This window comes from Megalops cyprinoides, chromosome 7, assembly GCF_013368585.1.
Source record: "Megalops cyprinoides isolate fMegCyp1 chromosome 7, fMegCyp1.pri, whole genome shotgun sequence".
Lineage (NCBI taxonomy): Eukaryota > Metazoa > Chordata > Actinopteri > Elopiformes > Megalopidae > Megalops > Megalops cyprinoides.
In genome coordinates, this window is record NC_050589.1 from 13,851,172 (window position 1) to 13,864,643 (window position 13,472).

The 13,472-nt window shown below is 39.3% G+C and overlaps 1 protein-coding gene across 2 annotated transcripts in view; it reads right to left on the reverse strand.

Moving 5' to 3' along the window:
* LOC118780998 (receptor-type tyrosine-protein phosphatase gamma-like) overlaps positions 1 to 13,472 on the reverse strand; it is a 103,419-nt gene that overhangs the window by 35,299 nt on the left and 54,648 nt on the right. For both annotated transcript variants that reach the window (XM_036533826.1, XM_036533825.1), the window contains exons 3-4: positions 10,534 to 10,713; positions 1,157 to 1,305 (exon numbers count right to left, since the gene is read on the reverse strand). In XM_036533826.1, coding sequence (XP_036389719.1) covers positions 1,157 to 1,305; positions 10,534 to 10,713 — 329 coding nt within the window. The remainder of the gene's footprint in view (positions 1 to 1,156; positions 1,306 to 10,533; positions 10,714 to 13,472) is intronic.

A 13,472-nucleotide genomic window follows, 5' to 3' on the forward strand; every position in this document is an offset into this window, starting at 1 on the left:
CAATTTTTTCACAGAACCTTTTGAAAGTCATTGAAATGCCGTGTTTTTTTTCTGACCAGAATGTACAAGCATCGTTCTTGGAGGCAGTCGATTGTGGATTCCAGTCTGTGTAATAACTGTGTTTTCTTGAAATGTTCAAATGCCATTTAATGACACATTGGAGAACATGTGAAAATTGAAAGTGGGTGGAATAGTGCAGACATTAATATTAGATGCTCAGCAAATGCTGTCTTTCAGGAAGGTCAAAGAAATCTAATAAAGAAATATATTTTGAAAAAAAACAGGCATCACATTAGAGACAAAAATGTTCTTCATAAAATGGTATATGCATAATTAAGCTCATAACAAGGGCCCTCAGTTTTTCTTGTAACCCACAGGGATTTAACCCTGTATTTCAACTGTTATGCTCTAGGTTTTGCTGGAGGCAATCAGTTAGCACTAGTGTTCAATCAATTGACACAGTCATCGGAATAATTATGTAATTAGTGGCTAATTGGAACTTCTTAAAAAAGAAACCATTTGGTCCATGGGGAAGGGGAAAGGAAAGGAGCCATGGAAGGAGCGTCAACAATGTCCACAATAAAGGGCATATCTTTGACCAACCTCTTCCAGTTTCCATTCCGATTAGAAGAACAGTGCTGTTTTTCATCAGGCATATGAGAGGGAATGTTTGGCTCCTAACTGGAAGGCTTGAGCTTCACTGTTACACAGTCTGCGGATGGACGAAGTATTATATGCCTCAGAGCAATGTCAGCAAGCCCGGAAAACTCTGGCTGTGCATGAATCAAAAGTCAGTGGAACTTATCTTGCTGAAAGTCAACTTCAATGATATATTAGCTATATGGCTAAAATAAACTGCGAGCTAGCTAACTGATTAATGAGCTTATTACATCTCTAACTTTCTGTAAGGTACTGCACACTTAATCAAAAACTTACATCCAATATAGTTTGCCAGGTTGTGGTCACTTGTGCTCACTGCGTCTATAGCACCCAGCAGCACTCTGTTTTACTTTGTGCATTTATGTGCAATGTAAAATGACATAATTCCCTTTCTTGGAATATAATATGGCTGATTTCTCTCCATTTTGTCTGTGTCACCCCCTTCTCCCACCCTCTTTGTCTTCTTTATTTCTCAGGAATGATGACTGTCTCTCACCTCCACAGGGAATCTCCTGCTGTTGATGCTATGCTCAGACCCAGCTGAGCCATTGCTCTGGCCCCAGTGAAATTCGATTTTTTCAGCCTTGAAGCGCCCGGGCAGTCCTGCACCCCTGACAAAATAATCATCCCTCAGAAGAATGGCCACTGAAAGAGGAAAGAGGAAGAGAGGAGGTGATCACATCCATAAATCTGCATTGACTGGCGTAGGAATAAAAAAGACAAATGCATGCAAGAAAACACTTGCATATACTTGCATATACTTAAGTTACTTCACAAACACTGTCACACGAAGACCCATGTAAGAAGTATACATTTGTAAAATGTTCTAGTCCTAGTGTGTTAAACATAGTCTGGCTAACTTTAATTCAAACTTTTTATTTAGTTGTTTTAAGGCACAAAAGGTATGTATACAAAAAGATGTTGACATTACCGAACATACAACGGAACATATGAACATACAATTTGAGACATACAAGATGAAAAAAGACAAAATATTTGCATGGCTAGCACCAGGCCCACTCCCTTTGCTCTGGTTTTTTTATATTAGGCCTACCCACCAATCATTCAAAATTACAGCAGCTGACTGTAAACTTCGAAAACAGATACACTTTGGTCATACATACTCATGGCTTGTGTTGATCTAATGAGCACATTGGACCTGGGTAAACCATTGAAAATACAGCTATTGCATTTGCTTTTGCTATTGCATTTGCATTTGTACTATATATAGGAAGCATTTCTCTCTGCAAGACTGCCATTGTTTCAAACATACTTTAAACACATTACATAACATACATTATAAAACATAAGGAAGTACATGTGTTTTTGCCAGAATTCCATTACCTGAAATTGCTATACAGTAAACACATGCCAAGGTAATGTGACTAAATCTTGATTGACCAGTACCTGGTCACACCTTTGTCAGCCTCTGAACAATGTCCTTAGCCCATTTCAGCTTTGTGCTATAGTTTTTTTGCAGTCAAACTACCACTTGGCCTGACAAGACCTCTTTGCGTGTGTCAGACCACAACATCCTCTATTAGTAGTTTGCATCTAGGCCATTAAAATTGAGTACATTTAATTTCATCATCATACAGGAAAACACAATTTTATGTATCAAGGCTTTCTTGTGGTATCTGCTGAAGGGAAAATCCTCTCTATTATACCTTCCAGTGTACAGCTCTAAGGTGTTCCATTAAGACATCTCTCTGTTTTAGAGGGGGCACAGTTTGATTGCATTGCTTCTGTTGTTATCAATCTAGGTGAGTTCTGTTGTCAACACATCTTTCCAAATTCTGCACTGTAACGTCTTCAATGGAATGCACAGTGTGAAGAGCCCTGTGACATTACCTTCATTAATATCCACTGAGCCCATGAACCAAGTAGATATTTAGCATTTTTTCAAATGAACAACTACTAAATTCCCTCATAGTTTTTGAAATGCACCCTAACAGACACAACAAAGGAATACACATCTTAATTCACAGAGTGCAAAGGAATATACATCTTAATTCACAGAGTGCAGAGTAATGTTCTGTTCTTTGATGCAAGCATGGCAATATGAAGCTTCAATGGAATTAAGCAGACATAGGTATTCATAGGCTCAGAATATATCAGAAGCCTTTTGGGTCAAGGGTCCAAAGTGCACAAAGACTTTCATTTACAGTTACATGGCTCCAGAAATTTCAGGAGTTAATTGCTTACAATATTATGAACATGAGGGGAAACACTGGAATATATGGGGATCAAAACAAGAGCAAGTAGTCCATTTTCTAATGCAAGAATCGCCAGGTAGTCACAGATTCTGTGACCGAACGACCAGGGGAACACATGGTCTTGAGCAATGATGGTGAGAGATTTTCTGTAAGTTTAACATCTCTGCCAGTAGCGGTTAAACTAAGCTGCTGAGTGAATAGCATGCTAGGAGAGCAAAGACTCCACTGAGCACACTGTAAACATCACATTAGTGTGAAAAGGGATCCCACTTCACAGCACCATCCTGCTGCACGCACTGCTGACAATAACAGTGGTTGCCTGCTTTTAATCATTCGTTCTGTTTTTGTTGATACAGAGCCATAATCCTGTGTGAGAGGCAATCTGGCCCTGGGAGTTTCATTAGTGATGCTAGCTGGTGCTTTTGAGCATGAAAAAGCATGAGCTGGAAGTAGATGGTGAGACAAAAAGGCCTTGAATGGTAGCCTGTGAAAACGGGTGCCCATGTAAAAATAAATCTTCAGTCAATACAAATGTTTCTCAAGGTTTGTATGTTCATGAATTTATTAAATATTTCATTAGAAATTCAAGAAATGACTGAAACAACAATATAAATCAAGATTCAGAAGATATGGTATCAGCGAGGATGCACTTGTGAATATAAATATGAGTGAGAATATAAATCTATAATTTACTTTACAGGGGGCCACATTATTTGAAGTATGTCTCACTATAGAGCAAAATTAACATTAATCCTTGACCAGTGTTGTCACACAGTTATAAATGTGTTGCTGACCTCTGTAATTATACACAGCATTAATCCTCAAACTGATGATACTATTTTCTTATGAAGATTAGAATGAAAATTATCTGACATGAAGGAATTCAACCTAATACATGCTCTTTTTCTGACCAAAATTTTTAATTCGGGTCTACACGAGGAAGGATATGGTAAAATACAAAATGTAAAAATATATTAAAACATACATTGAGAAACATCAGTTAAAACAGATATAAAAACACAAGGAAAACAATAACATTCTCCTCCTCTCTCACACCTGTTTCCAACCCCACAGTATGAGAGGGCAGTAGGAAGCAATTTAAAAAAGTTAAGATGTAGAAGTATATTCATCTTAATAACAGTATTTTGGGCATGAAAGGAATTAGGTAAGTAGAACCATCTATCCAAATTTGAGTTGATCTGCTTGAGCAGGGAGGGATGGCTTCTCAGTGAGTTGCGTGGTTTGTCAGCATTAACGTTGAAAATGGTTATTTGATGGTTGAAAGATTTTTGTAGCCTGTACAATTCTTGTGGCCTGTAGACAATGCAAGGTCAGTCACGGGGTGCACCATAGGGATTCTGAAGGGAAGATGGCCTGAAGAGGTGAGCAACATAATTCTAATCTAGCCTGTGATGACCTCCACAACACGGCAATGAAGAATGGGCTGGAACTGCTCCCTGAGGAAATGAGGCTGGATGAAGAGGAAGATTCCCCCCTCCCTCCACCTGTAGGAGCCCCCAATAATGCACTGGAAATTAGCAGAAGGCACCAGCGAATACAATGACAAAAACTCAACTCGTGAGTTAATTAGGCTATTGCAATATTGTATACCAAAAGTTCCAAATGCTAAGTGCTTGACATTTTATTCCTTTTTTTTACACAGTTGGGACACAGTCTCAACCAAAACATTATTTTGCTTCACCAAAATGTGGCGCATTTGTCTTACTTCTGGTGCTATCTCGGCAAATGATTCATTGATATCTTCTTGGGACTGCAGGATGGAGTCAGTCAGGTCTCTGGTTCGAACATTGGCTGACAAGTGATGAGCAAAGGTGGCTTCTTACTCCTGCGGGCAGACGGTGGCCTCTTTCCCAAGGTTCTGGGGGCCGGGTGGAAGGGCACAGTGGCAGAGGGTGCCCTCCCCTCTCTCAGCCAACCAGTCAGAATTGCTTTACACATCAGTGACATGTCATGCTCTGATGTGTCATCTATATATACAATAAAAATCACCTTTACTGTACAGCAGTGTTGGGGAGTGCTGTAGCTACAAGTAGTGGAACTAGTAGTCAAACTACATTTTCCAGTAGTGTGCTGTAATTGAACTATTTTCCAAAATATGGAAATATTTTCACCAAGTAGCAGTGACATAGCATTACATTCCTGCCTGGCTCATCCACAAGATTCTTGTTGTTTTATATGATTATTTTTATTTAGGTATTTTTTTATTTATCAGGTGTACACCCGACTCACTTGCACTCCAGCAAAACGGTTCTCTGTAGCCAGCTATGACTGAGCAAACGGTTCCTCTGAGCTGCAAGGGCAATGGCTGTACCTCTCGTGTTGTATGAAATGAATCAGTGAAATGGCGAAGGGGTGCAGCTTTCAGTGCATACTCTGTCAGCGCAGGAGTCTCCACTGCGAAGACTTTGAGAACAAACCTGAGAACACATATTCAGGTGAGTAAGCATTAAAATTTTGTTAGTTGCTATCTAATCTAATTAATGTTGCCATAACCTATTGGTCATCAATAACATAGCCAAAGCAAATAATTGTTATAAGGTTAATATGTGTAACCAGCTGGCTAACGATGAAACAGTTCCACTTTATTATGGACAAGATGCAAATTACATTAGGTACATCAACATTTGTTTACTAGCTGTTGGTGTTTTCTGTTTTTACGAATGAACTCTCTCTGTCCTGAGAGTATAATTATTTTCGGTTAACATTAAGGTAAATGGATGGGATGGATCACTTTGCTTTTCACTAGGTTTTCAGTCTTCTGTCCTCAAGAGAGTTTGTGGCTTTGGTTCATTAATCAAAACACCAACAAGCAATTCTCAGAAACATGTCATATTTAGTTAATGTGAGTTCATTCCATATGGTAATTGAGTAAAATGCACATGAGAAAAATTCTCCCATGAAATCAAATATAAATAAACTTCATTAAAGAAGAAACGTCTGATGAATTAGTTACCACGCGTATGAGTGGCACTTCAGTCACACAACAATCAGTCTATTCACAATGTGTTTTGCCTAATATGGCCCATAGGTGCTCTGTCTTCTACATAAAGTAAAGGTCCTGTCTCGTAGTATTATCTTGCAACTGCATATCATTACTCTAATGCCAAATAAGCCAAACGTCCTTCCTACAGTTCAAAGGATACTTCTTCAGTTCAGGTAAGTTGAAGCAAACACAACATTTAAATTGATGTCAATTAAGTTGACCTTGGTTTCATTTTCATACAAGGTGAACTGTTTTTGTGCCAATGTGCCCTACATGTTTAAATATTCACATTTTAAAAATGTGTTCTTCCTCTTATTATCAGAGGGTTAGGGTTAGGGTTAGGGTCAGTGAGTAGATGAATAAATTGCACAAAGGCACAAGAAAAAGCACACTGCTCCCTGGACAGGAAGAGTCCACCACTGTTAAAGTTCAGCCTGGTGCAGAACACTTTAAAGTCCCAGCTACTGTGTCACAGTCAAGATTTGACTAGCTCATACTCAGATCTCTTATCCAGGGCCTCCATCTTCTAAGTATTGTTGAGAGGCCAGAATTCCTGGAATTATTCTATGAACTCATACCTGGAAGGCACTTAATGTCAAGGAAAATATTGATGAAGATGGTTTATGAGAAGTTTGTGCGAATGAAGTCAAACCTACATGCTGCCCTCGGGAAGAAAGAATATCAACAACAGAAGCTTCTTGGGTGTAACTATCCACTGGATTGATCAGGACACACTGAATGTCTACTATATAGCTTGCAGAGGACTCAAAGGGTGTCATACTTTTGATGTTCTTGCAGGAACGCTTGAAGATGTACACAGAGATATCTGAATTGAACAAAAAGTGGTTCTGACATAATTAAAGAAGGACCACATTGAAACTCTACTTTCCGGGTCTTCAAATGATCGAAGACTTGCACTGCAGAGAGAGAACAAAACCTTAATGATGTGTGTGGAAGGACTGAACTACCACAATTCAAGTAGGCAGAGATGAAATTCATCTAAGAATATGTTATCGGTAAGCAACATTTTCTCTTCATTTTAATTGCAGCTTATAAAACCAGTCTAGCAACACTTGTTTTACAATATGACAACAGTTAACATATATCTATATTTAGCTGCTGCAAGTTGTTGCATCATTTTTACATTTATTTTGTTACACATAGTCTAATATGGAATCAAATAAAGGTGGTTGGTATACATCTCTGCATGTATACATATGTGTGAACACAATAATCACCTGATATTTGGATATTTTAATTACGCGGAAGTAGTAATTATGTTGATATCAGGTCTACACTGTGACTCAGATTTGTGAAATTGCTTTTCAGGTGATGGCTCCACTGTCAAAAGCCTTGTCCTGGAATCTGACAAACTGGCCTGTTATTAAGTTGTATTGCCTACCGTTTCCATCCTGGTCCAAAACAACAGAAGATAAAGCAGGAATCACGCCTCTGGTACTGTGAACCATTGGTTGACGCTCTCTTCGGGGGAGTTAAGCAAAGACTGAGCTATGTGTTCGAGAACAGAAGGTACCTCACAGCAACTGCGTCACACCCTATGTTCCTGATGGAATATGTTCCTACAGAGTGCAAGGATGACAGCAAATTGAGCTTCAAAGAGGCAGTCAAAAGACTTCAAACCCCTCTCCTAAGCAGAAACAGATTCACCGAGTGAAGAGGATGATATCACCTCATTGTTCTCCAAAAGGGAGGAAGAATGGGACCTAGATAAAGTTGAAATCTTCATAAAATCATGTCTTCTGTCAAGGCCTTTGCAGCATTGCTAAAAATGCAAAGAGTATTCATAAAGTTTAACACTGTTGTGTTATTTTCCATGAAAAACACAACTGCCTCTCGGACAAAAACTTTGAGTGGCTCTTAATGTGTGGTATGAATCAGAAGATATGCTATGCATGAGATGACTGAGTTCATTAGTTTTTGGCATTTATAATACAGATCATGCACTCATTTGCAGTTATTTATTTTATTTTCCATTTGTAATATAATTTCACATTCATTAGCAGTAAAAGTTGTACAGATACAGGAGGTCCTGCTCTTCAGAGTGACCTGTTCTTGCAGTCACATTTCTTTATATTTTTCAGCAAGTTAATTAGATAGCATTTTTTTCCTCCATAAAGTAGCTTAATATTGTTAGCTACTTTTTAAAAGTATCTTCAGTGTCCTTTTCTCCCAGTAGTAGCTTTGCTGTACCTAAACTGCTTCCACTGTATAGTAATGGGTAGCTTAGTTAACGTCATTCTCAGAGTACTTTCACAAACACTGATGAACAGCCTTCATTTTTTGCACTAATGTTGCATATCATCAAAGCAGTTAAAACACACATGTCAAATCTTGAAAAGGGCTCCCTGCTTCCCACTTTCCCCCAAGCTCTCATCTTTCTTGACAGAAAAAAGTGTGGACCCCTGTCAGCATACAAGAAGCCTTTCTATCATTCACCAATATAGATTTGAAAAATTATCAAAATTCTGGCCACTTCAAGACTGCTGCTGAAAACAGAAAGTATTATATGGGCCACAAGTGAATTCCAGCTACCTTATGGAAGCAGTCTCCTTGGATGTTTAACAGATTGGTCAAACAAACCACAAATGCTATATGCAAATGATATTCTTTTGTTTATTTCTGACTCTGTGACTTCAGTCCAAGCTCTAGCACTGACAGAAGCCGGAATAGTGATATTTTTCAAAGGCATCAACTGTTTTTCTCCTTATGGGGGAAAGCCAATGTTTTAAAAATGTCATGTGTGTCAAAGCTCATTGCTTATAATGTTACAAATGCTGCCAATCGAAACACATTACATTATTGCCATTTAGCAGACACTCTTACCCAGAGCGACTTACATCAGTTATATACTGAGGCAATTTGGGGTTAAGTACCTTGCCCAAGGGTACAACAGCAGTACCCCAGCGGGGAACTGAACCAGCAACCTTTTGGTCACAAGTCCTGCTCCTTAACTACTATGCTACACCAATCCAATACATCCACCAATTTGATAAATTCTGTAATGAAATCTTGAGGAAATAAAAAGTGGCCTCTCCTGAATCTATGCAAGGCTAGCAGAGAAGGGAGGGCTTGCTATCCCTAATCGACTGCTACACTATTATACTTACTCTCTACAACATCTTACTGGTTGGGCTATTCCTCCAGGACATATATTTATTCCACCATGGTTTGGAATAGTAGACTGTGCCTTTGCCCCCTCTCTCCACTAACATGTTTCTAAACTGAGATCCAACCCCAGGTAGACACCATACTTTCCCATGCTAAGTGGGTTTGGAAAAATATGGCATTACTTTTTAACTTTTCCTCTCATGTGAATTTGACATTCCCATTGTGACTGAATCCCAAATGAAAATTTTCATCTTTCCTTTTTCATATCAAGTTTGGTTTAGAAGGAATATTCTCAGTTTGGGTGATTGATATGATGTAAATTAAACTAAATTCCTTCTGACACTACATCTATACTTTTTGTGTGCTTTAAAATGTTTTTTTTTTCCACCTAGAGAATGACCATAATGCTATGAATGGAAACGGGAATTCAGAATTGAGAATTCAGTCCATAATTCAGCACTCTGAATTTGCCAAAGTATGTTTCTCTTTGCTTTTTTACTGCCTTGTTTACCTTGCTTTTGTTTGCTATATTTGTCCTGCTTACGCTGTTTGCCCTGTTTGACAGCTTACTTTTGTCAGTTCGTTTCCGCTCTCCGTCTCCCTTTCTCCAGTCTGTGCTGTTTTCCGTCTGCTTTATGTACGTGTGCTGATGACTGACAAACACGGTGTTCCGCTGTCACAGGACAGTAAAGCTCTGAGTCAAGAAGACAACATTTTACCCTTTATGAATGAATTTGAGAATGAACAGAGAGATGATGACATTACATATTTACACTTTATTTTCACCAGACTGCGAGATCAAAGACAACATTACAAATTCTGCTGTTCTTTGTTCTTGGCAAGTGTGTAATTCCACATAAGCGGTGTCATCCTTGAAATGTGCTTTCAGCCTCTGGAAATCTGCACATGCTTGAGAGACTAAGGAAGAATTATTCATCTGCTGCCCCCCAAACACACACACACACACACACACCCATCCTCACTGGAGTGATGCAAGCAGCAGCAATACACCATGCTGAGATATGTGGTCCATGCCTGTCAGGGAAGATTGATAGTCTACTGAGAGCAGACACATCCCAGTAAAGACAGCATTTCATCCTTGAGTACAGAAGCAAATGTATAACAGCACCTCGCAGTGACACTGTCCTGCCTCAAATGCATACATCTTTTGCAAATCATAACAAACATTATAATGATGTGCTTAATGAGCACAACTGAAAATATATTTTCCTTGTAAGAGGGTCTAAATTCAAGAATTTGAGCATTGGTGAAAGCCCTCCAAGCATTTTACCACTGTTAAGAGTGCACATTTGATACTTCTGGCCAGTTTACCCACCAACCTCTCTGCATAAATAAACTCAGATGATCAATCTCAACTGATTACAATAAGCACCTTTCTTTTCCTTAGCGTTAAACATAAATTGAAAATTCACCAGATTATCATTTCCCATTTCCCACTGCACAGAAGTGAAAATTCTGAACTTTTACTTCGTCCAGAGGATTTCATGCGGGAAAGACTCTCACCCGTTTTTCCTGTGTTCTTCATGGAGGTCTTGTTCGAAGATTCAGTCTCAAACCCATCCAGAGTGAGTTCCTGGTACTCTGTGGAGGCTCGAGCATCCTGATCATTGATGTTGATGGGAGATTGACTGCTCTCACGGCACTCTGGGTAAACAGAGATCCAGCTTTCTGGCCCATACGTCCCTGCAAATGGAAAGGCAGGAAACTCAGTGCACAGTGAGGGATGTGTGTTCTGTTTCCTGTCCTGGTTAAGACCATTAAGACTTTCAGAGTCTTCCCTTTAAGTCGTTACAGGGCTGAAGGGACAATCAGGCTTCACAAATGACCATACTGATTGAAAAATTATCTTATTTTTCATTGGAGGGAGGAGGTGCTGGTAATATGAGAATGGGATGGTAGCTCGGTGATTAAAGCACTTGCTTTGAGTGCAAGCTGAGCTCGACAGCCTGGCTTTGATCCCAACTATGTAATGATTATCGGACACCCACAATAGTGTAACAAATTGGCTTTATTCCACAGGCACCTGCTGCTGTCTTGGATGACATCAGAAAAGCCACACTCATTCTTCATTTGCTGCTTAGCTCACAATGATGCCCTAGGAGACTTGCAGTGGGAATAATGGGTTTGGGCTGCATTCAAGTGAATTGGAGAATTGCACTCATCCCACTTCAGTGCTCCTGCAAGAGTTCACTGGTTGGGGGGGGGGGGGGGGGGGTTGGGGGTGCACAAGGGCTAGGGATATTTCACCTGGTCGGCTGAGGAGGAGTAGTAGTAGTTAGGAACTTGGGGGAACAGTGATACTGTAGGTGTTGGGTAAGATTATCTCATGAAAAAGTGAAAAAGTACAGGTTTTAATTATGTCAATTATGTGCTACCCAAATAACTACAGTACTGAATACTTAAGAGCAGACCCCTGGCCTGATGAGGGGGTAGGGGTAGTAAAATAAAATATAGTAAGAACTGAAAAAGCACATTACTGTTCGTATGCAATGTTAAATACAATGCAAAAGCCCTGACTCCCTTTTCAAGAAACCATCAGTAACCAACATAATTCACTTTTACCTTGCCTAACTGTGCAAACTGCCACATTTGTTCTGTTATCTTTAGATTTAGTTAAGAGCTAAGTAGTAATGCTGTCCAGCCATTTACACAATGTGGCTGCCACTGAAATAATGAGCATTTCCTTAATGAATGCACCCTTACTGAAGGAAAAGACCCTTTTGATTAACAGTCTGTTTTCTTTAAAATTAATGCTTATTAGTCCTCTGGTCTAATTTCTTTTCTATACAACTTTCCCATCAACAAAGAACAAAATCATTCTCATCACTTCCAACTGACAGAAACAAAAATGCAATATTTCAGGGAGTCTGCCCTCCTACAGATGTGCTGGGCCCAGGCAAGGACTGGGCTGGGTGATCAGCCGGGTGAGGAGGTATTGCACAACAGGAGACACATAGGAGTGGAGATGTGATAGAAGATGGTGGGGCTAGTGGAGGAAGATTAAGATGGTAGGTTTGAGAAACAGGAAACTGGAAGCATGGGCAGAAAGTGACAGGGAGTGATGATGTGGGTGGGGGGGTGGGGGGTGGGGTGGGGTGGGGGTACGCTACACTACAATATTGGATGGCGCAGATGAAGACCTGACCACAGAGGGAATTAATTATGTACTGTCAATCTGACAGACTCTACTATATGCCACCCAGTAAATTATCATCAAAAGCCAACACAAAAATCCCTTTCTCTTGTAGCTTCCTGGGGGCTGTTTTAATTTGCCAAAAAAGACGCAGCCCATTAATCAAAAGCTTCATTCAACCAGCAGGAAACTCGCAGATGAGGTTAGAATAAGATAAGCAGCATAATCAAGCATCATTTTCACTGCAGCTCTCTGGATGGAGCTCCACAATACAAGGCACCCTCAAAAGTAACAACAGTATAATGCAATGATATTTTTTACTGTAAGGGAACATTTACCAATGTATAAAGTGTCTCTTTTATACATGGCATTGTGCTGCTTTTTCATTGAATTTTGAGTGATTTTCTTTAACATGCTCTATGTTCATACTGAAACACCTTTGTATTTGCAGCATAAACAGCGTGAAAATCACCAATTACATGCTGCAGTGAACACAATTACAGGAGGTTTGCTTGGAAGCCAGTAAATAAATAGTGCATTTAAGAATGATTTCTACAATGGAAAACAAATCATACCAAACGACAAATACAAACTTAAAGAAGATTCCTAAAAGTGAACTGCACACTATACCATGAAAATATAAGTTGAATAGATTGTGGGTACATATGATTCACTTAGCTAATAGAACATTGTGTCTTCTCTGATAACCTGACTTGAGAACAGAGCAGCAAAATGTCAAAGTACTTTACAGTGCACATTATTAGCTAGATGCAATAATTAAGTGTTCACAGACAGACAATTTTATGGTCCATATAGGGTTTCTCATTGCCATTCATCTGGTGGTGAACAAATTTTATGTTGCCTAGGACACGACGGGACAACATGAAGACTGCTAAGTGGTCCATTAATCCATCTCCTGGCAATCCATCTCACTTGACATCATCACAGCTCTTTGCTTTTCCTCTTCACAGGGGCCAGTTTCACAAATACTAACAACAGACAAACACAGCTCTGATCTTTCTTATCTCATGTGTAAAACCTCCAGAAACAGGGATAAAGATGCCATTACATTCCAGCCAGTGCCTAACTTTGAAACAACCAGCAATAAATATCATTCTATTTTTTGTGAGTGTTTTGTTTTCATTCTTTTTTAGGTTACCAGTGCTTAGAGTTGGGAAGTCTTTTGTTTCAGTTCTTTTTTTGTTTTTATTGTTTCTTATCCTTCATGTATTTTTCTCCTCATCATTAGTTATAAAATGGTGACTGTGATTTCAATTAAATTTGGCATGCTTGCCAGATATCTTATGAA